Raw genomic sequence first — 26,360 nt, forward strand, 5'->3', positions numbered from 1 at the left:
TTCATAAGTGATAGCAGCAGAATTAGGCCATTTGGCCCATCAATTCTACTCCACCATTCAATCATGGCTGCTCTATCTCTCCCTCTCAACCCCATTCTCCTGCCTTCTCCTCATAACACCTGACACCCGCACTAATCAAGAATCTATCCTTTTCTGCCTTAAAAAATATCCATTGACTTGACCTCCACAGCCTTCTGTGGCAAATAATTCTACAGATTCACCACCCTCTAGACCCATAGACTCCCCCTATCTCTTTTATAAAAGCCAGGCATTCCTAGACTTAAAAGTTGGGATCTCAACTAAGGGCAGAGACTGGTTGAAGGTGGATGATGCTAATGGAGATGTGTGAGCGTTGTGGAATCATTCTGACCTTTATCCAGTGCTTCCTACAGGGGTTGAATCATACTCATGGTCGAGATGTTTAAGAAGGAACTGCAGATGCTGGAAAATTGAAGGTAGACAAAAGTGCTGGAGAAACTCAGCGGGTGAGGCAGCATCTATGGAGCGAAGGAAATAGGCAACGTTTCGGGACGAAACGTTGCCTATTTCCTTCGCTCCATAGATGCTGCCTCACCCGCTGAGTTTCTCCAGCACTTTTGTCTACCTCATGGTCTAGACTTCCTTTACCTGCAAACAGCCTCTCCTGATGGGGATTTTGTGTCTCGTCTCGAGGTGATCCCTTCAATCTCTTCCCCCCCACTCAGTCTCCGTAGCCCCGCACATCGCTCTTACTCAAATGCCTATCCAGTTCTGATTCTATTCCCCCCGCTCCTTCAGGCAGCCATTTGTAGATCCTTAGTATTTTCAGTGACGAAGAAATATTGTCCCCTCACAGTTCTCCTTTTGTCCAAAAGTTTCAATCAGTAATCCCTGGTCCTTGCACCATCAGGAATAGCTTCTTCCCCTCCGTTATCTGGCTTCCGGACGGCCCTCCCCATAAGCTGGTGTACTGTCCAAATCACCTCTACCCCATTGCGGACATTGGACTTTGTCTCTGGAACTGATGGTCTACAGTGCTGAGAACTGTATTCTGCTCTCTGTTTCTTCCCCTTTTGCTCTATCTATTGTACTTGAGTTTGACTTGATTGTATTCACGTAGCATACTATCTGATCTGTTCATATAGCATGTAAAACAAAGCTTCCCGCTGTACCTCAGTGTGGCATGCCATGACAATAAGGATAAACCTAAACCTAATCTAGTTTTTATTTAAACTTTGTTTGTTTGTTCTGATATCTACTGAGGTTCAGTTTTTATAATCCTTTTGTGTAAGAATTTCATTGTTCCCTTTTGGTACATATGACAATTAAACACTCTTGACTGTTGACTATTGGAGATAGTTTCCCTCTGTTACCCCAGGTAACTAAATAAGTCGTGACTTTGCTCATCTTGTGAGAACTTCACTTGGCCTCCTTTGTGCTCGGGATTGCTTTGAGTTCCCCCATCCCCCCCACCCCGCTCAATTTATTGAAGCTGAACAAATCCAAATCTTCAAAAGGACACACAAAGTGATGGAGCAACTCAGCAAGTAATGCCCCTGTCCCACATAGGAAACCTGAACGGAAACCTCTGGAGACTTTGCGCCCCACCCAAGGTTTCCGTGCGGTTCACGGAGGTTTTTGTCAGTCTCCCTACCTGCTTCCACTACATGCAACCTCCGGCAACCACCTGCAACCTCCAGGAACCGCACGGAAACCTTGGGCGGGGGCGCAAAGTCTCCAGAGGTTTCCGTCCAGGTTTCCTAAGTGGGACAGGGGCATAAGGCAGCATCTCTGGAGAACATGGATAGGCAGCGGTGTTTCGGGTCGGGACCCTTCAGACTCGACCGGAAACATCACTCGAAGCTCTTCCTACCAGAGGGACGGCATGGTGGTGCAGCAGTAGAGCTGCTGTGGTTCTCTGGTTTCCTCCCTCGCTCCAAAGACTTTGAGGGTTGCAGGTTTATTGGCTTCAGTATAACTTGTAAATGGTCCCTAATTTGTAGGATGGTGCTAGTGTACGGGATGTCCACTGGTCGGCACGGGCTCAGTGGGCCGAAGGGCCTGTTTCTGTGCTGTATCTCTAAAGCCTAAAGCCTGACTTACTGTAACACTTTGTGTATTTACCAGCATCTGCAGTTGCTTGTTTCTAAGTCTAAATCTAACCTGACCTCCTTCATGTGTTGCAGGTAGAGGATGCCATGCTGATGTTTGACAAGACAACAAACAGGCATAGAGGTAAGTGAGATCTTCAGTACCACCCTTGGTCAGGGCGTGCCCACGCCCACTACTGCTGCAGCCTTCAATCTAATGGGAAGTTGGGGGGGGCGGGGCGGGGGGTGCCAACGTATCTATCGTTTCTATGGCAAGGATCTAGTTAGTAATGCGTGCTTGCGGATCCACTTCTGGGACAAGCGCGCAGAGAGTCGCCTTGGCTCGGGCACCATCTTGGGGCAATTGGTACCGAAGATCGCGCAAAAAGCTGGAGTAACTCAGCGGGGTGGGTTCAAATGAGCCCCTGGCAGAGGCAATATGGAACATTGACTGATTATGTAAGCTGCCATCTGACAATACCATTCAAATAATCTGATGCATTAAAAGTTCCCATAAGAAACACGGCTCATGTTCCTACTCATCGGAGGCATTATTACTGCTGTCATGTTGAAACTGCCGAATCCCATCTGAACCAGGATCCAGATGCCTTGTATTTTGCAACACTGATGGTCTATTCATGTTGGTTGCGTTGAATTCTCTCGATTCGCTTAGTGTTGTGTGTCTCCTGCAGTTAAGCACAGGTTCGTTCACCGGTCTGTACACCGCCTCTTCCACTGCACTCTTCAGTGATATCATTGGCCATTTTAACCATGGAACTGTTGCTCAAGGGCTTCATGCCCTGCTATTACAGGACGGCACGGTGGCGCAGCGGTAGAGTTGCTGCCTTACAGCGCCAGAGACCCAGCTTCCATCCTGACTGCGGGTGCTGTCTGTATGTCCTTGCCATCGCATAGGTTTTCTCCGGGTGTTCCGGTTTCCTCCCACACTCCAAAAACGTACAGATTTGTAGGTTAATTGGCTTCAGTAAATTGTAAAATTGCCCCTTGTTAGTGTACGGGGTGATCGCTGGTTGAAGTGGACTCGGTGGGCCGAAGGGCCTGTTTCCATGCTGTATCTCTAAAGTCTAAAGTTGATTACACTTGGCCAGAGAGGCTGCATGGCTGCACTGAATAAAGTGCTGCTGAGTGTGTGTGAGGGAGGAGGTTGTGCAGTATGGTCAGTGGGGAGAGCTGCCATCATCCTACACCCTGCTCCTCAACCTTTTCTTTCCCAGCGCCTGAGACCCAGGTTCCATCCTGACCTTAGGTTGCTGTCAGTGCAGTGTTTGCATGTTCTCCCTATAGGCCGCATTGGTGTCCTCACACATCCCAAAGACGTGCGGCGTTGTTGGTTAATTGGCTCTCTATAAGTTGCTCCTAGTGTACAGGGAGTGAATGTGAAAATGGGATAATGTACAACTAGTGTGAATGGGTGATCAGTGGTTGGCGTGGACTCAGTGGGCCGAAGGACCTGTTTATAGAGTATTGAATATTGATCAGCACAACACAGGATCATGCCCTTCGGCCCGCAATTTGTGCCCAGCTGAACTGCTCTCATCTGCCTGCAGGTGATCCAGGTATCTAAATTTTCTGCAAACCGATGTGCCTATATAAAAGCTTGTTAAACCTCTTGACATTATCTGCCTCCACCAATGCATTCCAGGTCCCTACCACCCTCTTTTCCTGCATTTCTCCAAGAAGCTTTCCCCCTCTCACCATACAGCTATGCCCTCTAGTATTGGGCATTTCCACCTTGGGGAATAAAGTACTGACTATCTACCCTATCTATGTCTCTGATCATTTTATATATTGTCTATGCCTCTCATCATTTCATATACTATCTATGCCGCATCATTTTATATACATTCCCTACGGCATCTCTAAAACTAAAACTAAACTGCTGCTGCTACATGCCTCGCTTTGTGAAGTGCAGAGGAGCACGCTGGATTTGAGTTCTTGTCAAAGAGTGTTTTATCATTGGAAGTGAAGTGTCGGGGTGCTATCATCTGAGTTCATTTGGTTCTTCAGAATCTTTCTTGGTCAGGACATCTTGAGTGAAAAGCTTTTCAAAAAAATATAGCTGCATTATTTTCAAAGGTTCCCCTTTGGCATTCTCTGGCTTCAGTGAGCTGTTGATAGATTATCAACGAGTATGATTGCGATTGAGCAAGATTTAGGCATGTGTGATTAGTTTAGTTTAGTTTAGAGACACAACGTAGAAATGGGACGTTCAGTCCACCGAGTCCACGCCGACTATCACATTAGTTCTATGTTATCGTACTTTCTCATCCACTCCCTACCTATTAGGGACAATTTACAGAGGCCAATTAAACTACGCACGTCTTTGGGATGTGGGTGGAAACTGGTGCACCCAGAGGAAAGCCAGGCGGTCACAGGGAGACCGTGCAAACTCCACACAGCCAGCACCTGAAGGCAGGATCAACCCGGGTCTCTGGTGGGTGTGAGGCAGCAGCTCTCCCAACTGTGCCGACAAGAAGATTGAGTTAGGGGGTTAGAGGATCCTATGAAAGGCAGAGCAGACGTGCCATGCATGTTCGACGCCTGCTTCTGAACCGTGTTTAATGCAAAAATAATCAAATGTACGGCTACCATTGGATAAGGGATATCGAGGAACATGGAGCAAAAGTGGGGGAAATAGGAGTCGAAGTAGAGATAAAAACAGAGCAGACCTTTGGGAGCTGATTACAACTGGAACTCATGAGCTTCTGAGCAAGTGGACCAAGGCCGAAGGCCTGCAGTGGCTATTTAGTGGGCGGCACGGTGGTGCAGCCTTACAGCGGCAGAGACCCGGGTTTGATCCTGACTACAGGTGCTGTCTGTACGGAGTTTGTCCGTTCTCCCTGTGACCTGCGTGGGATTTCTCCAGGATCTCCGGTTTCCTCCCACACTCCAAAGACATACAGGTTTGTAGGTTAATTGGCTTGGTATAATTGTAAATTGTCCCCAGTGTGTGTAGGATAGTGTTAGTGTGAGGGGATCACTGGTCGGCACAGACCCGGTGGGCCGAAGGGCCAGTTTCCGCGCTGTCTCTCTAAACGTACGGTAACTAAACTAAACTAGTGTTTCGCTCCTGCACAATTTAGCTTTTGTACTGGGGGGTTGTGTTTAGCACAGTCACAACTCTGTTGTTAGGTTGCCCTCCAGTCTGCAGTTGATGGGGACTCGACAGCTACCATTGCGAGCAGATCTCAGTGCCGGAGTTTGCCGCGAGCATATGCTACAAAATGACACACGAGAAATGTGACAGGGACCAAGACTGACATTTGGAGCCATATTTGTAAAATACTTTAATTTGCTCTACTCGTTCTAAAATGGATCTCAGAGGAGTCGGCAACAGAAACAGCATGTTAGAAAGCAGGGCTGACAACTCATCTGATTGAAATGTAGATTAGAGATTGTTTTGCATTTAAACAATATCATTTATTTTTAGAATACGTTTGATAGCACGAAAGCGGAACAGACTGAAATAATTTTGATATCCTCTTTACAAAGGAAAAGCTGACTTTAAGCGCAGGCTGTAATCAGCATGCTGTTATTAAATATGGTTTATGCAAAGGCTTTGAGCACCGGGAGCATGATTTAGCGGTAATAGATGTGGTGTATAGATTTGTGTCCACTCTTAACTCCACAAAACCCACAGCAGTGTGTGTGAGCCCAACATCCTGAACAGCCAGAAGAGTTAAGAGAGCGAGTGAACTGAGAGTGTTGATGAGAAAGAATTGTCATCTCAAACCTTTCCAATCCCAGAGTCAACAAATAAACTGGCATGGAGAGTGCACCTGGTGTCAGTGTTGAACCTCGACCATGCACAGGTTCCGAGCTACAAGGGAAAACAAGGAGGACTTTGAGCTGTGACCACTAGAGGATAGAGTGGATGTGGAGAGGATGTTTCCACTCGTGGGAGAGTCTAGGATCAGAGGCCACAGCCTCAAAATAAAAGAACGTACCTTTAGAAAGGAGATTAGAAGGAATTCCATTTGGCAGAGGGTGGTGAATCTGTGGAATTCATTGCCACAGACGCTGTGGAGGCCGTCAATGAATATTTTTATGGCAGAGATTAAGAGATTTGTGATTGGTACGGGTGTCAGGGGTTATGGGGAGAAGGCAGAGATTGGGATTGCGATGGAAAGATAGATCAGCCATGATTGAAAGGGGGAGTGGATGAATAAATGTGAGAGCGGACGGCACAGCTGCTACCTCGCTGCGCCAGAGAAACTGATTCGATCCCATCCTCGGGTGCTGTCTGTGTGGAGTTTGCACGTTCTCCCTGTGACCACGTGCATTTCCTCCCAGATCCTAAAGACGTGCAGGTTTATAGATTAGTCGGCCTCTGTAAAATTGTGTGCGGGGAGTGGATGAGAAATTTGGATAACATAGAACCAGTGTGAACGGGTGATCGATGGTCAGCAGGCACTCGGTGGGCCGAAGGGCCTGTTTCCATGCTGCATCTCTAAACTGAACTAAAACAAACAATAAAAGGGAAGGCTTAGGAGTATGATCCATGAAGGCAGGGTTTTGACAGGGCAGAGCTGGAGATAATTGTTTCATTCGATGGAGGTTTCAGAGCTAAGTTCCATTCATCTATGATAACTGCTACACCACCGATTTTCTGGCACCTCTAACCCGGACAGAATCCCGAGAGCATTGCGTGTGGTCCACGCTCTTTTGTGATGTGTGCCTCCGTCCTGCAAGAGCTAATTGTTTACTGCTTTGTTAATTGTTAATTCGTTAAGTTTCTAGCAGTTCATGGTGCCTTCGAGACACGGGGGTGGGGGGTATAATTAGTGGGTGAGAGGTGTATCGGTGAATTATTATTACGCAACCTCTGCTGTTTCCAGCAAAATGGATAATCCGGCAAGGCTCTGGAACCAAGGGTGCCAGAAAATCGATGGTATACATGCACTAAAGACTGGAGGCAGAACTTGTCTGCCCAGTTGGTCTGTGAAGCTCACCACTTGTTGCAGATTGTACAGTGGAAGATCTCCTCTCACAATCCCTTGAGATTGAGCAGATGTATTATGGTGACAGACACTATCAGTCTTTAATAACGTTGTCTTAGTACACCTGATGTGGATTTTAAATGTGGTGTTATAACTATGTGTGTAAATCTAGACTATATAACACGTTATGTAAGTCGTTCAGTTTCTGAATTTACTGCCCGGGATACGACCGCACAGGGAATGCTGGTGATCTGCGGAAACTCATCCATTTTGGGCTTCCTGTGGGCGGGCACGGTGGCGCAGTGGTAGAGATGCTGCCTTACAGCGCCAGAGACCCAGGTTCAATCCTGACTGCGGGTGCTGTCTGTACGGGGTTTGTACCTTCTCCCTGTGACCTGCGTGGGTTTTCTCCGAGATCTTTGGTTTCCTCCCACACTCCAAAGACGTACAAGTTTGTAGGTTCATTGGTCTGGTATAAAGGTGAATTGTCCCTAGTGTGTGTAGGATAGTGTTAATATGCGGGGATCGCTGGTCGGTGTGGGCCGAAGGGCCTGTTCCTGTGCTGTACTGCTCTATGCTCTATTCCAACATCGTGTGGGTTTGTAGGTTAATTGGCCTCCCTGAAATAGCTCCTAATATTTTGGGAGTGGATGAGAAAGTGTGATTACATAGACCTAGTGTGAACAGGTCGGCATGGACTCGCTGGGCCGATGGGCCTTTATCCATGCTGTATCTAAAACGAAAACACCAAATACTATGAGCCTGGAGAAGGGACCCGACCCGAAGCCCCACCCATCCTTTTTCTCCAGAGATGCTGCCTGACCTGCCCGAGTTACTCCAGCACTTTGTGTCTTATTTGTTGATACAAACCAGCATCTGCGGTTCCTTCCAACACACACGTCACCGCTCCATGTTCTCCAGAGATGCTGCCTGATCCGCTGAGTTACTCCAGCATGTGGTGTCTATCTTTGGTATTAACCAGCATCTGCAGTTCCTTTTTTTCTAAATACAATCTAGTACAATAGCTGGAGCAAAGGGGAAGAAGCATGTAGTTCTCAGCTTTGTAGCACACCATTTGCTTCCGACTGTAGAGCAGGCACAGATAGATAGATCTATGTTCGTCCAGTGACAGCGGACAGCCCATCTACAAACCAGGACTGACACTGCAGATGATCGAAATGTAGATGAGCAATTGTTTTGCATTTAAATAATATAAGTTTATTTTTAGATAGTCAGGCAGCTCAGGATGAAAGAATTGGCAGAAATCATTTTAATATATCTGGCAAAAACACTCGCTTTCAACATGCTGGGGAGATGATAATAGATTCATTTTTTAACATAAATGAAAATGTACTTTATTGCTATTGAATATAAAGTTACGAATTAAATAGAACAGTGGGCCCAGAAGATGCAAAGCTGTTTCTGTCAAATTACATGTTTGCTGAAATGTTTGTCTGCCATTATTCACTGCTTCAGAACAGATTTCTTGGAGCTAAATTTAGCATTGCTGCCGCTTTGTCTGCTTAAAAGAATACTGTTATTTGTCGTGGATCCATGTCCACCAAATAGAACCGTACATTTCAAAGTGAGGGGTTTTTTAAGCCTGTGTGTCAAGTTTAATTTTTAGATATTTTCCCCCTGAAGATGTAACTCAGAATCCTCTCCTGTGGCTTGAAGTGACTCAACGATACTCTGCATGGTGCCTCATGTGCATTCTTGTGACATCCCCTCCTCAATCTGAGCAGCATGCTGGTCTTCAGAAGTCACACGAGCAGATGTAGGCTATTCGGCCCATCTAGTCTACTTCACCATTCGATCTTGGCTGATCTTCTCAACCCCACTCTCCTAGCTTCTCCCCTGACACTCTTACCAATCGAGTATGTGTCGATCTCCATCTTAAAATTACCCAAGCTGTCTGTGGCAATGACTCCCACAGATTCCATCCTCTGACTAAAGAAATTCCTCCTTATCTCCTTTCTAAAGGTACGTCCTTTTATTCTGAGACTATGCCCCCTGGTCCTAGCCTCTCCCATTAATAGTAACGTCCTTTCCACATCCACTCTATGCAGGCCTTTCACTATTCGGTAAGTTTCAATGAGATCCCCCCTCATTCTTTTAAATTCCAGCGCCGTCAAACCCTCATCATTTGTTAGCCGATTCATCCCTGACATAAACCTCCTCTGGGCCCTCTCCAACACTCACATATGTGGCCCAAAACTGTTCACAATACTCCAAACGTGGTCTGACCAGTGCCTTATAAAGCCTTAGCATTACATCCCTGTTTTTATTCTCTAGCCCTCTCAAAATAAATGCTAACATTGCATTTGCTTTCCTTACTACCGATTTAACTTGCAAATTAATTATTTCTGAATCCTTACTCCCAAGTCCCTTTCTTGATGAGTAAAGATATCAAAAGTTATGGGGAGAGGGCAGGAGAATAGGGTTGAGAGTGAAAAATAGATCAGCCATGATCGAATGGTGGAGCAGCCTTGATGGGCCGAATGGCCTAATTCCGCTCCTATATCTTATGGTCTTCTTCCCCACCCCTCACTCTCACCCATCACATTCCCCATATATAAACTACTCACTATAAGAGAAAGACCACACAAGGTTTAGTCTGACAGGGGTGCAGCCGGCGTTGTTATTTTATTTTGCTCGTAAATCTGGAAGGGTGGACGTTTGGTTTGGAGATATAAGTTCGTATCCCACAAGGGGAATTTAAAATGGGTTAATTAAATAAAGTCAGTAATTAGAAAATCATTCCTTGTTAGGGGTGACCATAAAGCCAGCGGATTGCCATTTAAAATAAAAACCTTTTTCAATCACATGGCGCTGGGAGAAGGAAATATGTTGCTTTTGTCCTTTGAGATGGCTTTTCACAGATGCTGGTTTTAAAAAAAACACAAAGTGCTGGAGTCACTCAGTGGGTCAGGTGGCATCTCTGGAGGATATGGACTGGCGATGTTTCGTGTCGGGGCCCTTCTTTGAGTTTGAGCTTAGTTTATTGTCACGTGTCCCGAGGTACAGCAGAAAGTTCTTCAGTCTGATTGAGTCAGGGTGGGACAGGTGGGGTGGGACAAAGCCTGGCAAGTGATAGGTGGATACAATGCTTTCCTGAGTAACCCAGGTGGTTTACAACGGGTGTGGAGGGGCATGAAGAGGGGTGCGAGGCTGTGAGCAATCTATGAGCCGTTTTGGGCCCCATTTCTGAGAAGAATAGATCAGCCATGATTGAATGGTGGAATAGACTTAATGGGCCGAATGGCCTAATCTTGCTCCTCAAACTTATGAGCACTGATTTGAACATACCTATCGATTGTGCAGCAGTTAGCATTTATTGCAGGGAGCTTCAGACTTTCTTCCCGTTACACGCAGAAATGATTCCACAGATTATCTGGTGTTTGCTTGTAATGGTATAACCCAGCTCACAGCAGCACTTTTTTTCAGACACAATGGTTCCCATTCAGTGGCCGTCTTTCAGCGCCGTTGCGCCTCCCTGTTTGTTTGACCCCGCTCCATTGTTGCCATAACACTCTGCTTTCTTTTGTCCCCTTTAGCCATTGTACAAAAGGCGAGGTGTTGATGTGGGTGACGTCACTGATGTGTGTGCTTTCTGTGGCAATGAGGGCTTGGTTCAGAGGGCTGGCTAACGTCCCCTGGGTCAATGCTGATAAATGCGCAGCATTTTAGTGACTGCACGTGGACAATGTGTGGACATCAGTATTCTTTACATTCTTCTCTACATCAAACAGTTCAGTTCCATTTGGCCCTTTGTGCTTATGCCCACTGTTTGATGGACTCTCTGATTAGTTCCATTCCCCCTGGCTCCTCCCGCGAGCCCTATAATATGTTTTTCTTTCAAATGATTATCCATTTCCCTTCTGAATATGACCGTCTGTTTCCTGAGCGGCACTGCGTGTGTCCAGCACTGTGGGTAGTAGCCTCATCCATTTTCATGGGTTGTAGAGTCATACAGGGTGGAAAGGGTCCTTCCTCCCACTGAGTGCCCCCCCCCCCCCCCCACCCATCAAACACCCATTTACACTGGTTCTACAATCAAGGTCTACAAGGCAGTTTCCGTTTCTAGGGCAGCGATAGAGTTACTGCCTTAAAGCGCCAGGCACCCGGGTTCGATCCTAACTATGAATGCTTTATGTACAGAGTTTGTACGTTCTCCCCGTGATATCCCTCTATATCGACTGACATCAATTATAAACCTACTGACTCCCACAGCTATCTGGACTACACTTCCTCCCGCCCGCCTTCCTGCAAAGACTCTATCCCCTACTCCCAATTCCTCCGTCTATGCTACATCTACGCCCACATTGAGGTGTTTCATACCAGGACATCTGAGATGTCCTCATTCTTTAGGGCACAGGGGTTCCTCTCTTCCATCGTAGATGAGGCCCTCGCTAGGGTCTCCTCGATATCCCGCAGCTCTGCCCTTGCTCCCCCTCCCCCCAGTGGCAACAGGACAGAGTTCCCCTTGTCCTCACCTTCCACCCCATCAGCCGTCGCATACAGCATATAATCCTCTGACATTTTCGCCATCTCCAACGGGATCCCACCACTAGCTGCATCTTCCCATCTCTACCCCTTTCCGCAAAGAGTAAGACCGTTCCCTCCGCAACTCCCTGGTTAACTTGTCCCTTCCCACCCAAACCATCTCCTCCCCAGGTACTTTCCCCAGCAACGGCAGGAGATGCAACACCTGTCCCTATACCTCCCCCCTCGACTCTGTCCAAGGACCCCGACAGTCTTTTCCGATGAGGCAGAGGTTCACTTGCACCTCATCTACTGTGTCCGCTGTTCCACCCGAAACGTCACCAATTCCTTCTCTCCAGAGATGCTGCCTGTCCCGCTGAGTTACTCCAGTGTTTTGTGTCTATCTTCGGTTTAAACCAGCATCTGCAGCCCCTTCCTACACTAATGACACTAATACTACCCCGTTTTTATAGATGTACAAATACTGATTCTATCACTCACCCACACACACGGGGTGTCCAGTTAACCGACTAATTACCACATAGGCATCCTCCCATATCCACTGCACTGCCTCCCGCCCGCCTGTATGAGCTGGTGGGGTAGAGGGGAGGAGGAGGAGGAGGAGGAGAAGGGGGGGGGGGGGGGGGGGTGGGAGAGAAAGGGGGTGTTGTGAGGGGGGTTAGTTAGAGGTGATCTAAAATTGGAGAATTCAATGTTCGTCACATTTCTTTACAAGAAAGGTAGTAGAAGTCTGGAGCTCTGTCCTGCTCCCCCCTACCATCACCGACCCATTACATCAAAACTGCCCGGGAGTGGATGAAAATTTCAGAGTTGAAATTGAAAGATTCATATCGGGCAAGAGTTTGAATGGTCACAGAGCTGTGAAGCTGCGATATAGCTGAGCCACACTCTAATTGAATGGCAAGAAGCGGAGATGCCTGCTCAGGTCAATAACATGGTTCCTGCATTGCCTATTTAACTGTATGAAAGGGAATTCAGCTGCGTTCCAGGATGAAATCAAAGGTATTTGTTTGAAGAGTGTTCTGCAAACAGTTGCAAATCGTAAATAGTTGAAATACATGATTATCTCCCATTGTACTGCGCAATGCCATGTAACGTTTGATCAATGGAGAGAATTTCTCCCACTTACATGACCATGTTTTGAGGCCCATCATAGCTCTGCTTTGGGAGTCTGGTGCTTCCTGCAAAATGAACGCCTCTGACTTAATCGGAGAGGCTCCGGACAACGTTAGTTTTTCATCTTTGAGATACAGCGTGGAAACGGGCCCTTCAGCCCACCGAGTCCATGTCAACCAATGATCACCCATACACTAGTTCTATCCTCCACATTAGGGGCAATTTACAGATGTCAATTGACCTAGAAACCTGCACGCCTTTGGGATGTGGGAGGAAACCGGAGCACCCGGAGGAAACCCACGCGGTCAGAGGGAAAACGCGCAAACTACGTACAGACAGTATCCATAGTAACGTTCGAACTCTGGTGCTGTAAGGCAGCAACACTACCACTGCACTACTGTGCCGCCCCTGTTCGTTCGATCCTAGGGAGTGTTTTTGGCAAAGACTAGCAATGTTGGCGTGTCTCTCAACTTGGCATTTGTTCCACGACGTTGTTTGTGTGAAATTCCAGGAGTGAGTTCAGCCCCTTTCAAAGGAGGGTCTGTGTATTGTCGAGATGAGATGAGTTTATCTATGCCTCATGCATTTTTATACATCTACTATCAGGTCTCTCCTCAACCTCCGGCAATACTAGAGAAAGCAATCCAGGTTGGTCCAACCTCCTAGTATTATAACAACATTTAAAAACATCTGGACGCACATGGATAGGAAAGGTTTAGTGGGATATGGGCCGAACACTGGCACGTGGGACTAGCGTATTGGGGATGTCTTGGTCAGCATGGACAAGTTGGGCTGAAGGACCTGTTTCCATGCTGTATGACTCCATGGTTCTCCTTGTAATCCAGGCGGCACTCCCGTCAACCTCTTCTGCACCCTCTCCAAAGCCCGCTCCTCGTTTCTGTAATGGGATGACCAGAACTGCACCCAATTGTTCTGAGCTGAGTCAGGCTGCACTTGGAGGATATTTTTAAGTTGGAGATTGGCAGATACTTGATTAGCACGGGTGTCGGAGGTTATGGGGAGAAGGCAGGAAAATGGGGTTGAGAGGGACAGGTAGATCAGCCATGACTGAATGGCGGAGTAGACTTGATGGGCCGAATGGCCTGATATTCTGCTCCGAGAACTTATAAAAGTACGCTACCTCCGACCTTCTCCCTTCTTTCCTACCGGGCTAGCTGGTTAATTATTACTTTGCCTTAATTAACTGGATATGTGGCCTTGGTCTTGATGGGAAAGCTGTGGTAAATCACAGAGGCACCCATCCATCGCCATGTGTTGGGCTTGTGCGGTGAAGCATGTCCATCTGGCTGACGCGTGTCCACTGACCGTGGATCACGTTGGGGTCACAGCTCAGTGGACACTTGTCCTCGGACTCTCGCACACTCTCTGTACCTGAAATAAAAGGCCCGTTTCTGCATCATAAATAAAAAATCAGTTTCAAAGGTAACTTTGCCGATGTCAGGTAAAGAGCACAATAACACAGCGGTTGCTGACAGCATGTCTGCTTGCCTGAGCTGGCAACAAGTTCAACTCCAACAGCATTTAACCACAAGCAATTATATACATTTGGATTTGTAGCAGTCATAGTGACCATGAAGTTCTTGGATTGTTGTAAAAACCCATCCAGTTCACAGATGAGCCGCAGAAGAGGAAGGCTCCCATTGTTTCCTTGCCTGCCTGAATGTGGCTCCAATCCACTACATTGCCCTGCTCCCTGAAATGGTCACAATTCAGTGGCTATTTGGAACTTTAGTTTAGTTTACAGATACGGCGTGGAAGCAGGCCCTGCCGCTCACCGAGCCCACGCCGACCCATCGATCGCCCGTTCACATTGCTTCTATGCTGCCCCACTTTCAAATCAACCACCCTACACACTAGGGGCAGATTACAGAGGCCAGTTAACCTACAAACCCGCACGTCTTCAGGATGTGGGAGGAAACCGGAGCACCCGGAGGAAATCCATGCGGTCCCTGGGAGATCGTACAAACTCCAGTCAGAGGAGCACAAGTAGTCAGGATCGAACCAGGAAGAAGCAAGGAACCACTGATGCTAGAATCCTTCGAACGCAAAGTGCTGGAGTAACTCAGTGGGTCAGGCAACATCCCTGGAAAACAGAAAGGTCCCGACCTGAAACGTCAGCGGAAAGATCACAATCAAGCCATCCACATTGTACTGATACAGGATAAAGGGTGTAACGTTTCTGTTGGAGCAGAGGTACAAAATTGGAACGATTGTAATGAATAATTACAAATCTACTTCTAGGACCAGCACAGAGAGTCGTCTGGTTTGGGCAACATCTATAGTGATCTGCTTGGACATGGATAGGTAATGATTCGGGTCGGGATGCTACTATCCTCCAGGGATGCTGCCTGATCTGCTGAGTTACTTCAGCACTAAGCAGTGTTCTATGCAGGTTCTCCTGGTCAAGATGTACCTTGTGGCATGGGGACACATGGGCCAAAGAGCGACAGAATCCTCCCTTCCCCATCGATGCTTCTGAGCTTACCTGGCCCTGTTGCAGATACTTTGTTTTGTAGGGGATGTTTTGTAGGGGATGAAATCAGCTGCCCTTGCACTGGCATGCTTGCAACTTGTAACCCAACAGTCTGATCATAGCGAACAGGAGTTCTGGCTCCAGCTAATGTGATCAGGTATTGAAGGTAGAAACAAAGAATTGCAGATGCTGCTAAATACACAAAAGGACACAAAGTGCTGGAGTAACTCGGCAGGTCAGGCAGCATCTCTGGAGAACATGGAGCCGCAACTTTTCAGGTTGAGACCCTTCTTGTGGTTTGGATTGAATGGACCTGATTGCTGAGGGGACTGGGGTCCCCCAGAAAGATGGGATGTCCAGAGAGAAAGAGAATAATTTAATTGAGTAGGTTTATCAGAAAGCAGGCCATGGGTGTAACTGGATAAAGGCCTTTCCTCTAAGAGTCTATAAACTAGCAAGCAGTGGGTGTGTATCTAGTTGGTAACGTTGCAAGCAGTTCAAAGGCCTGGGCAGTAGATCTGGGGATGAACGCTTGAATCTGACTATAACTGGTATGGAATTTAAATTAATTTGATTAATTTAAAAAGAATCTGGAATTAAAAGCTATATCCATAATGTTGACCACAGAACAACCAGATTGCTGTAAAACTCCACCTGGTTTGCTGATTTCCTTCAGGGAAGAGAATCTGTATCTTCCACAGTCTGGCCCATGCACAACTCCAGTAACCCTCTGAAACAGACACTTGGGGCAATCGATGCTGGTTTTGCCCATATCTTACAAAGAAATATAAAGAGACAACCCTCTCACTGAACAATGGGTTAACTCTACATGCTTGCACACAAAACACACACATGCACACATACACACACACACACACACACACACACACAAAATACACGCACACACAATATACACTTGCGTGCTCAAAACATCCATGCACACACGCATGCAACACACACACAAAATGCACATGCACATAAAATGCAAACACACACACGAAGCACATACAAAACACGCAATACATGCAGACACAAACACACATGCACACACAAAACATCTGTACACAGATGCTTGCCACACTTACATGCCCACAAAACGTGCGCGCACACACACACACACACACACACACACACACACACACACACACACACACACACTCACACACACACACACACACACACACACACACACACACACACACACACACACACACTCAAAACACACGCACTTACAAAACACCCGCACACAAAACATCCGTGCGTACACACACACACACACACACACACACACACACACACACACACACACACACACACTCACACACACACACACACACACACACACACACACACACACACACACACACACACACACACACACTCACTCAAAACACACGCACTTACAAAACACCCGCACACAAAACATCCGTGCGTACACACACACACACACACACACACACTCACACTCACACACTCACACACACACACACACACACACACACACACACACACACACACACACACACACACACACACTCTTGTTGCAAGATCCACCGTTTTTGCTTGTTACAACATATTGTTTCACAGACTCCCATCAAGAAGCACTGGAGCGGCTCCGAATCGAGATGGCTTTGCACGAAGGAAAATATGTATCTAAATGGAGATTGAAAAATTGATGGGATAGATCTCATTATTGGGACAGTTAGCAGCACAATCAAAGGTTTGGTCTGTTTGTTGCCTGAGCCCCAGTGGGATCCAGTCAGGTGTATAAATAGACCGGGATCGCGCAGGGCTGTGGGGGGGGGGGGGGGGTCTAATTGTCAGGCCAGCGTACAACAGCTGCTGCCAGGTAGGTGAGGCCAGCTGTTGGCGCGACTTTTACCGCCGAGTGCCACTGTGTGGAAATGGGTTTGATAAATAATGAATTAGCGAAAATCACCGGCTGATGCTGGGATCAGGGAAGCTCCCTGAGGGAAGGGGCCGGAGGGAAGGTCGCAAAGCCAGCGTTGATCATCAGCATGGGTTCAGACAAGGTTGGGGAGAGAGGGGGTTGGGGAGGGAATCACCTCTTAGGGTATTCTTTAACCCCGTAAATAAACAGAAAGCAGCAAAAGATTTAGCACTTTGGGAAAAGCCAAGAGGTTTTGTCAGTGCTGGTGCTTTAGATCTGGGATTGCTACCTTGCATCCAAGAAATTTTAATAGTTCTTTACTGTCACATGTACCTAGGCTCGGTGAAATTTATTTTTTGCATACAATTCAGTAAATAATTCACTATGGATGAGCATAAGAGTGTACGCGGGCTCCACAGTGGCGCAGCAGTAGAGTTGCTGCCTTGCAGCGCCAGTGACCCAGGTTCGATCCTGACTATGGGTGCTGTCTGTACGGAGTTTGTACGTTCTCCCTGTCATCACGTGTTTTTTTCTCCGGGAGCTCCGGTTTCCTCCCACACTCGAAAGTTGTACCGGTTCGTAGGTTAAGTGGTTTTGATAAGAAAAAATCGTAAATTATCCCTAGTGTGTAGGAAAGCGCGTGTGTACGGGGTGATCACTTGTCGGCGCGGACTCAGTGGGCCGAAGGGGCTTTTTCCACGCTGAATCTCTGTGAATAGTAGATTACACCAAGGCAGTGTACAAACGTCACCAGGTTTCTGGCATCGTATTATATCCTTCAAGTTTCAAAGTCCTTAAAAATGTAGTCTTAATGTAGAAACAAAGAACTGCAGATGTGGTGTGGAGTGGGAGAGCAGCAGACATCATGTATGGACAGAACTCCCATTGAGAGGAGGAGGAGGACCTGAGGGGTCTTGATCTGAAACGTTGCTTATCCATGTTCTCCAGAGATGCTGCTTCCACCGCTGAGTTACTCCAGCATTTTGTGTCCGTAGAGTCTTAGCTTGGCCTTAAAGTCCCGTTGTCCTGGCGGCACTGGGCCGGAGGTTTAGGGGTTGGCCTGGCCTGGTGACGATGTTGATGTCTTCCACCATTGGAATAACCATTGAGATCATCTCTTTTCTCGCCCTTGAAGAAACATTGCCTTCTCTGCTAGATGACGTGAGATCCAGGTGGAGGTATCTGAACCACCCCTCTTCCCGTGCCTGCAATCTCAGCTGGGATGCAATTTTAATTCCTTTCCCTGCGTCCTGTTCCCCATTTGACAGGTGCAAACTCTTCCATCTCCATATGGCCTTCACTCTTGAGGAGAAACCCATTAACAGGAGGGACACTGGTCCACAGGGCCAGGGCAGATGAGGGACCATCACCATCTCCATTAGCAGAAAGGGCACTGAACCACCATGCCAAACCCATGAGGAACCGTCACCTCTACATGGTTTGGGAAGGCACGGTTGGCAAGGGGAGGGTGGGCCACTCCCTCCAAAGCGCGCGGTGAAACCGACTGCTTCATCACCTGCCGCATATCCTCCCATTTGCATTTTGATTGAACGTCCAAATAGTGCGGGGGAGGGAGTGAGCGATATTATTGTAATGAAGAGTTAGCAGATAAGAGGAACAACACAGCACAGAGTCATTGCAGTGGGCCTCGTCTCACTTTAATTACCCTGACAATACTTGTTCTCAGAAGCAGACGATTAAGTGATGGTTTCTGCAGAAAAGCTCACACTGTTTTGTTCTCCCTTCCTACAAAGGGAGAGAAAAAATTACTAGTGCCAAGATTTCTGTGTGCGTATATTAATAAAATAGGTAATAAACTTGTTACAATATAAACGGTCTATTATCATAATCTTCTTTAAAATGGTTATTACCATGTCATGATATGATTTTTTTTTTTATAAGTGCGATTGAGTTTGACAGTTCGTGAGCAGAATGACAGTCTTGGTATTTTCTTGTCGTTTTTCTTTGAGCGAGTTTCTTTCTGGTTCTCCTGTGCCGTTGCCCAAATGCTGCCCTGATACCAAGGGCACAAATTGGGGGGGGGTGGGGGCAGGCCTGGCCTGGACACTCCTCTTTCTCCAGCCTGACCAAACGATTCCAGTTACCTTCCCTCACTCTTCACGGCTGTGCTTTCCGCCATTGATACCATAAGCCCTGGAATGCCCTCCCTAATCGGTGTGGGCCCAGTCGAGCTGCCCATCTCATAAGGGCCGGGTTCGATCCTGACCTCGGCCGCTTAAAGTGGAAAGGGTGCAGAGGAGGTTTAGTTTAGTTTAAGAGATACAGCGCAGAAACAGGCCCTTCGGCCCACTGAGTCCGCACCAACCAGCGATCCCCGCACATTAACACTGCCCTACAATAGGGGAAATATTAAATTTATATGACGCATTTGGCCCCTCTAAACCTTTCCTATCCATGACCCAAATGTCTCTTAAACGTTATAGTTTCTGCCTCAGCTACCTCCTCTGGCAGCTCAATCCATGTACCCACCATCCAGTGTATAAAAATGATGAGAGGCATGGGTAGGGAAACCAGTCAGAACCTCTTATGCAGGGTGGAGATGCCCAACACTAGAGGACATAACCATAAAGTGGGAGGGGGAAAGTCTAATGGAGATGTGCAGGGGCCTGGACTGCATTGGCAGAAGAGGCTTTTCGATAGGCTCATGCTATTGCAAGGAATAGAGGGATATGGATCACGTACAGGCTGATGAGGAGATGAGTTTAACTTGGCATCATGTATGACACAAACATTACGTTCCAAAGGGCCTGTCCCTGTGCGGTACTGTTCTAGGTTCTAGTTCTGCAAAGGTCATTGATCGGAAACGTTGGACTCCAACATTCTCTAGACACGCTGCCTGATCAGCTGAGGATTTACAGAATCTTTTGTTGTATTAGAGATACAGTCATACAACGTGGAAACAGACCATTCGACCCATCGAGTCTACCCCCCCATTCAATCTCTCCCTCCTAACCCCACTCTCCTGCCATCTCCCTGTAACTCCTGACACCTGTACTAATCATTGCACAGTTCAGTGCAGACTTCTTTGCAATCACCATCTTCCAATGTCACCGGTCTCTTGTTTACCTGCAACTTGCTCCTTTCTCCTGAGGGTTAGCCCAGACACTTGCATTACTGATTAGCTGCGTCAAACTTTCTCCTCCAACACCTGCAGCTGGAGAATGGCTGGGACTTATTTTGATCAGGTGTCCGTATATCTGTCAGGATAATCAGTAAATGATATGCGGTGGCTGTCAGGCCCTGGGGAGTGTCCTTCCGTCCTGTAATCTAGTGCGACAGGTTGCTGTACGAGTGCAGCCTCACTCCCGACTGAAGGGAGTCCTGCCCCTTCCCTCACTCCATGGAGCCCTGGCAACATCCTCGTAAATCTTCTCCGCACCCTTTTCAGTTTGACAACATCTTTTCTATGTGGATGTCCAAAACCGAACTCAATACTCTAAATGCGGCCTCACCAACGTCTTATATAACTGCAACATGACCTTCCAATTTCTACACTCAGTACTCTGACTGATGAAGGCCAATGTGCCGAAAGTCTTCTTGACCACCCTATCTACGAGTGATGCCACTTTCAAGGAACTATGTACCTGTACTCCTAGATCCCTCTGCTCTACAACAGTCCCTAGATTCCTACCATTCACTGTGCAAGCCCTAGCATTCACTGTGTATCTCAATGATTAGAAAGCAATACAGCACAGAAACAGACCGTTCGGCCCATCAAGCCTATTCGGACCATGCTAATCCCATTTACCAACACTTGCTGCATTTCCTCCTGTGCCTTGGTGAATCAGGCTCGCACCCCCGATACTGCTTCAACGTTGTGGACGCATCTGCCTCCTCGCCCACCCTCTGTAAGCAGTGTGCTCCAGCTAATCTCTCTCACCTCCTCCATTCCCACAAAGCACTGCGATATCTGCACTCCTCCCATTCACTCGTCTCAGAGTTGTGTCATTCTACCATTGTCACCTGCATCCTGGATTGGTGGTAGGTGTTGCTCTTGGCTGGCGGCCTTGCTCAGTGCGAACGGTCCTCACTCCAAGGAGTGACAAAGGGGTCTTACTCCATCTGTACAACCTCTCAATGGATGGACATTCACACATCACAGAAACAACTCATCCTAACTTGTCCATGCCAACCAAGATGCCCCATCTAAGCCAATTCATTTTGCCCACGTTTGTCCTCTATCCTTAACCTGAAACAAGGCCTGCTGGTACCGTTCTGTTTGGAGAACAAGCAAAACAACTAGAGAGCGGTCCTGAGCTACTATCTCCCTCATTGGAGACCCTCGGACTATCTTTAATCAGAATTTACTGGACTTTACCTTGCACCAAATGTTATTCCCCTTATCATGTATCTGTACACTGTGAACGGCTCGATTGTAATCATGTCTAGTCTTTTCGCTGACTGGTTAGCTCGCAACAAAAAATTTCACTGTACCCTGGTACACGTGACAATAAACTAAACTAAACTAATTAAGCAAAGTATTTTCACTCTACCTCGGTTTATGTGACAATAATAAACCTCGACCTGCTGCTTTGCGTTGAACTTTATGAAAAGTCCAGTGAGAGCGAGCAAATGTCATCAGGTAATGTCACAGCTGAGCCTGTTCCAATCAACTGATGCTCATTGATTCACCTCCAGCGGAGAGCACTCCCAGCTCTGGGTGTTGATCTCCACTCCTTCCCCAGCTCTCCCTGCTCTGCTGAAGCCTATCATCATTTAGTTACCTCTGCACTGGGTCATTCTGCCATGAACCTGCCTCTCCTCCCTCGTTCTACCTCTCAAATGAAGATGAGTTAAGTCTATTTTCACGTGTCCCCCAGGTACAGTGACTCGGTTTTGTTGCGTGCTAACCAGCCAGCGGAAAGACAATACATGATTACAATCGAGCCATTCACAGTGTGCAGACACATGATAAGGGCAAGGTCGTACATTATTGCACAGCCTAGTTATTACGTTGAGGAACCTGGAGTCTATGATGGGCCAAGTGAAGGCCGCACGGTGGTACAAGCCTCACAGCTTCAGTGACCCAGATTCAATCCTGACCTCCGGTGCTATCTGTGTGGAGTTTGAAATTTCTCCCTGTGATGGCATCATAGAGTCGTAGAGTGATACAGTGTGAAAACAGGCCCTTCAGCCCAACTTGCCCACACCGGCCAACATGTCCCAGCTAAACCAGGCCCACCTGCCCGCGTTTGGTCCATATCCCTCCAAACTTGTCCTATCCACGTACCTGTCTAACTGTTTCCTAAATGTTGGGATGGTCCCACCCCCAACTACCTCCTCTGGCAGCTTGTTCCATACACCCACCACCCTTTGTGTGGAAAAAGTTACCCCTCAGATTCCTATTAAATCTTTTCCCCTTCACTTTGAAGTTATGTCCTCTGGTCCTCGATTCCCCTACTCTGGGCAAGAGCTTCTGTGCATCTACCCGTTCTATTCCCGATCTATTTCCCTCAAGTGATCCAAATTCCACTCACATCTCAAAAATGCGCGAAATAGTCAATTAAGTGGCCATTGTAAATTGCCCCTAGTGTGTAGGTGAGTGATAGAACCTGGTATAGGTTGATGGAAACGTGAGGGGAGAATTAAATAGAGATTAATGTAGATGGGTGTTCGATAGTCTACATGGACATGATAGATCAAAGGGCCTGTTTCCATGCTGTACTCTGCCACGAGAGTCGAGAACCAAGAGTATTTAATTGTCATATGTCCCGAAACGGAACAATGATGAAGTGTCAAATTCAACAAGCACCTCTTACATCTCTTACAGATGTCTCGTGCTTTTTTCACAAAGACATTTCTACACCATTGGAGCTTTATATTTAACGGGAAACCAATATTTCATTTCTTATTTATTTTAAAGCTATATTCATCTTCCCAAAGTGCCAGGGTGAGACACAGGGTGAACCTCGAATCTCCAGATTACGTGCCCAGTATCATAATCTCCAGTCCCCTGCACACACTGCTGGGTGACCCAGGGCAGTACTCCGTGTCAAAGATGTCACCTTCAGCTAAATTCAATTGTCTGGATGTTGCAGCGGTTCCAATCAAATCTCGAGATCCACAAAGAAGTGTTCAGTAGAAAACAAGCACTTCTGAAGGTGGACACAAAAACCCTGGAGTAACTCAGCAGGTCAGGCAGCATCTCTGGAGAGAAGGAATAAGTGACCCTTCTTCAGACTATATCTTTTGTTTCCCTTTCCCACGACTAGCCTGAAGAAGAGTCAGAACCCTTCTTCAGGTCTGAGATTACCCCTGATATTTAAGGAGTGGATGAGAGAGTGGCATAACATAGATCCAGTGTGAACAGGTTGATGGGCTGCGTGGACTCGATGGGCCAAATGGCCTTTATCCATGCTGTTTCTCTAAAATAGAAACAACAGATACAATGAGTCTGAAGAAGGCTGGTGAACCGAATCCTTTTGATCTAGAGATGCTTCCTGACCCGCTGGGTTACTCCAGCATTTTGTGTCTATCTTTGATATAAACCAGCATCTGCAGTTCCTTTTTATTAGATAAGTCCTTGTGATGCCCTTACCAACACCTGGCCTCCAACAACCACAACAAGTTGCATTTATGCATCACATTTAATACACTAAAGTGCTCCGAGGTCACAGCATTATCAAACAGAATTTAACAGAGGTGATCAAAGAGACAGGCTTTCGGGAGCTTCTTAAGCAGTAGATGTAGATGGAGGGAGTTGCAGATCTTGGCTGGTGAAGGCAGACTCTTTAGTACTTCACTATAGAGGTACATCATGTAAACAGGCCCTTCAGCCCACCACGTCCACGCTGACCAGCGATCACCCCGTACACTAGTACTATCCTACACATTAGGGATAACGTTACCAAAGTACATATTTGGATTGTGGGAGGAAAATGGAGCACCCGCGGAAAACCCATGCAGTCACAGGGAGAACGTACGAACTCCGTTCAGACAGCACCCGTAGTCAGGATAGAACAAGGGTCTACAAGCACTGAAAGGCAGTGAATGTACTGCTGCACCACCGTGCCACCCTCCATGCTGCTGGGCAGGCAGAGTTGCTTTCTGAAATGCCGTCACTGTTGTTGTGTACATTAGGGCAGCTTCTAGTTTGCACACAACAAGCTGCCGGTCCAGTTGCGGCAAGACATCAAAGACAGAACCCTGCGGCTCTTTGAATTAATGGCGATGGAACATCTCGCTTCCAGCTTTGACCACCTGCTGGACCTTGGATAAGATGTCGTCCAAGATGGAGCACTCCCACTGGAGTGCCGGCCCACAAATCTCCCAAGAGGGATTTGAACCCCAAACTACAGAGTCAACGAGTGCTCCCCACTAGTTCATGGCTGACATCCACAAAAGTCACTTGAGTACTTAAAGATTCATTATTGCTGCTCCGATAACACCAAATGATGACCTTGCAAGCAACGTGTGTGCTCTAAGAACAGTGGGCCAACTGGCTCTGTTTCATCCATTGCATGTTGATGTTCTCTGAGCATGTTGATGTTCTCTCAGTCACCTTTCCTTTGAATAATGAAACGAAGCAAAGACTCTTCCCCCCCATCCCTCTTGTTATTCTGCACGGAATAAGCCCGAATGGGATTTTTTTTAAACAACCCATCTTGTATTAGTACGGGTGTCAAAGTTTATGGGGAGAAGGCAGGAGAAAGAGGTTGAGAGGGAAAAATAGGTCAGCCATGATCAAATGGCGGAGCAGGCTTGATTGGCCTAATTCTGCTCCAATGTTGTCTTATAGTCTTGTTAGTGCACAAGCCTCCTCATCCACACTGTTCACTGGAACTGGCCTTTGTTTTCATGAATCAAGTACTGATGAATGTTTCTGTGGAGCAGAGAGGATTAAGGTGCTGGTGCTGTCTGTACGGAGTTTGCAGGTTCTCCCTGTGACAACGTGGGTTTTCTCCGGGTACTTCGGTAACCCACCACACTCCAAAGGTCATAAGGTCGTAAGTGATCGGAGCAGAATCAGGCCATTCGGCCCATCAAGTCCACTCCGCATTTCAATCATGCCTGATCTATCTCTCCCTCCTAACCCCATTCTCCAACCTTCCCCCCCATAAGTCCTGACACCCGTATGGGTGATGTACAGGTTTGTAGGTTAATTGGCTTTGATAAGTTGTAAAAAATATTGTCCCTAGTGTGTAGGTTTAGTGTACGGGGTGATCTCTGGCCGGCGTGGACTGGGTGGGCTGAAGGGCCTGTTTCCGCGCTGTATTTCTAAAGTCTAAAGAACTATAGAGTTAATACATCGAATACTGAATGGTGCAGAGAGCGGGCAGGAGAGTGGGATTACATTAGTTTGTGTCTTGCAGAGAGAAATGTGGTCTAGTCATTTCGGACTGAACGCGCTGTGTGTGAGGCAAGGACAATTTCCATGATTGCATATCAACAGTTGGGTTCAGTTTTCCAGTGAGCCTTTGTGAAATTCACTGAGGAAACCTTCATGTGTCCTGCTTCAGCTTGAGCTATTGGCCTGTCCAATCACTTCTCTGTAGAAAGCTTATCTGAGTGTTATTACAGTAATCAATTTACTGATTACCCCGGCTTGGACTGACTAACTGTGCCAATGCCGTTGCAAATGATTTCTGAACTACTTACCAAAAACTGATTTACCAAAATCAGCAGCAAACAGCTATATTTTTTGTTTAGGTTCGAGATACAGTGCGGAATCAGGCCCTTCGGCCCACCGAGTCTGCGCCAACCCGCCATCACCCGTACACTAACGCTATTCTGCACACTAGGGACAAGTTACAATTTTACCAAAGCCAATTAACCTGTACACTAGCACTATCCTACACACTAGTGACGATTGACAAATATTTCTTTACCAAAACCAATTAACCCACAAACCTGTATATCTTGGGAGCGTGGGACGAAACCGGAGCACCCGGAGGAAACCCGCGCAGTCACGGCGAGAAGGTACAAACTGCGTACAGACAGCACCCGTAGTCAGGATCGAACCCTGGTCTCTGGCGCTGTAAGGTGGCAACTCTACCGCTGCGCCACCGTGCCTTCTTCATGCTGGTTCGGTGGCTGCGGCCCATGTCCAGATCAGAATGTTCCTGCATCTCCCTCACTTCTCCATGCCTGGTGCCCCATTTGAAGAGGTGTGGACCGTACAGTGGACTAGACGGACGACCATAAACTGTCTATATCCAGATACCTCGACATCCAGTCTGCTCTTTGTACCAGTCTTTATGCATCCTTCCCCGCGAAATATGAGGTGCTGTTCCTCCAATTTGCGGTGGGCCTCACTCTGGCCATGTAGGAGGCCCAGGACAGAAAGGTCAGATTCGGAATGG

At 47.3% G+C, this 26,360-nt stretch overlaps 1 protein-coding gene across 9 annotated transcripts in view; it reads left to right on the forward strand.

Moving 5' to 3' along the window:
• Nucleotides 1–2,139: 2,139 nt before the first annotated feature.
• Nucleotides 2,140–26,360, forward strand: part of LOC116988793 (RNA-binding protein Musashi homolog 2-like) — a 181,781-nt gene continuing 157,560 nt past the window's right edge. For 5 of the 9 annotated variants that reach the window (XM_033045700.1, XM_033045702.1, XM_033045705.1 and 2 more), the window contains exon 1: nt 2,140–2,214. In XM_033045700.1, the coding sequence (XP_032901591.1) occupies nt 2,178–2,214 (37 nt within the window). In that variant the 5' untranslated portion in view covers nt 2,140–2,177. The remainder of the gene's footprint in view (nt 2,215–26,360) is intronic. The other 4 variants (XM_033045701.1, XM_033045704.1, XM_033045703.1 and 1 more) reach the window with 1 other exon arrangement.

Source organism: Amblyraja radiata, chromosome 28 (assembly GCF_010909765.2).
Source record: "Amblyraja radiata isolate CabotCenter1 chromosome 28, sAmbRad1.1.pri, whole genome shotgun sequence".
NCBI classification, from domain to species: Eukaryota; Metazoa; Chordata; class Chondrichthyes; order Rajiformes; family Rajidae; genus Amblyraja; species Amblyraja radiata.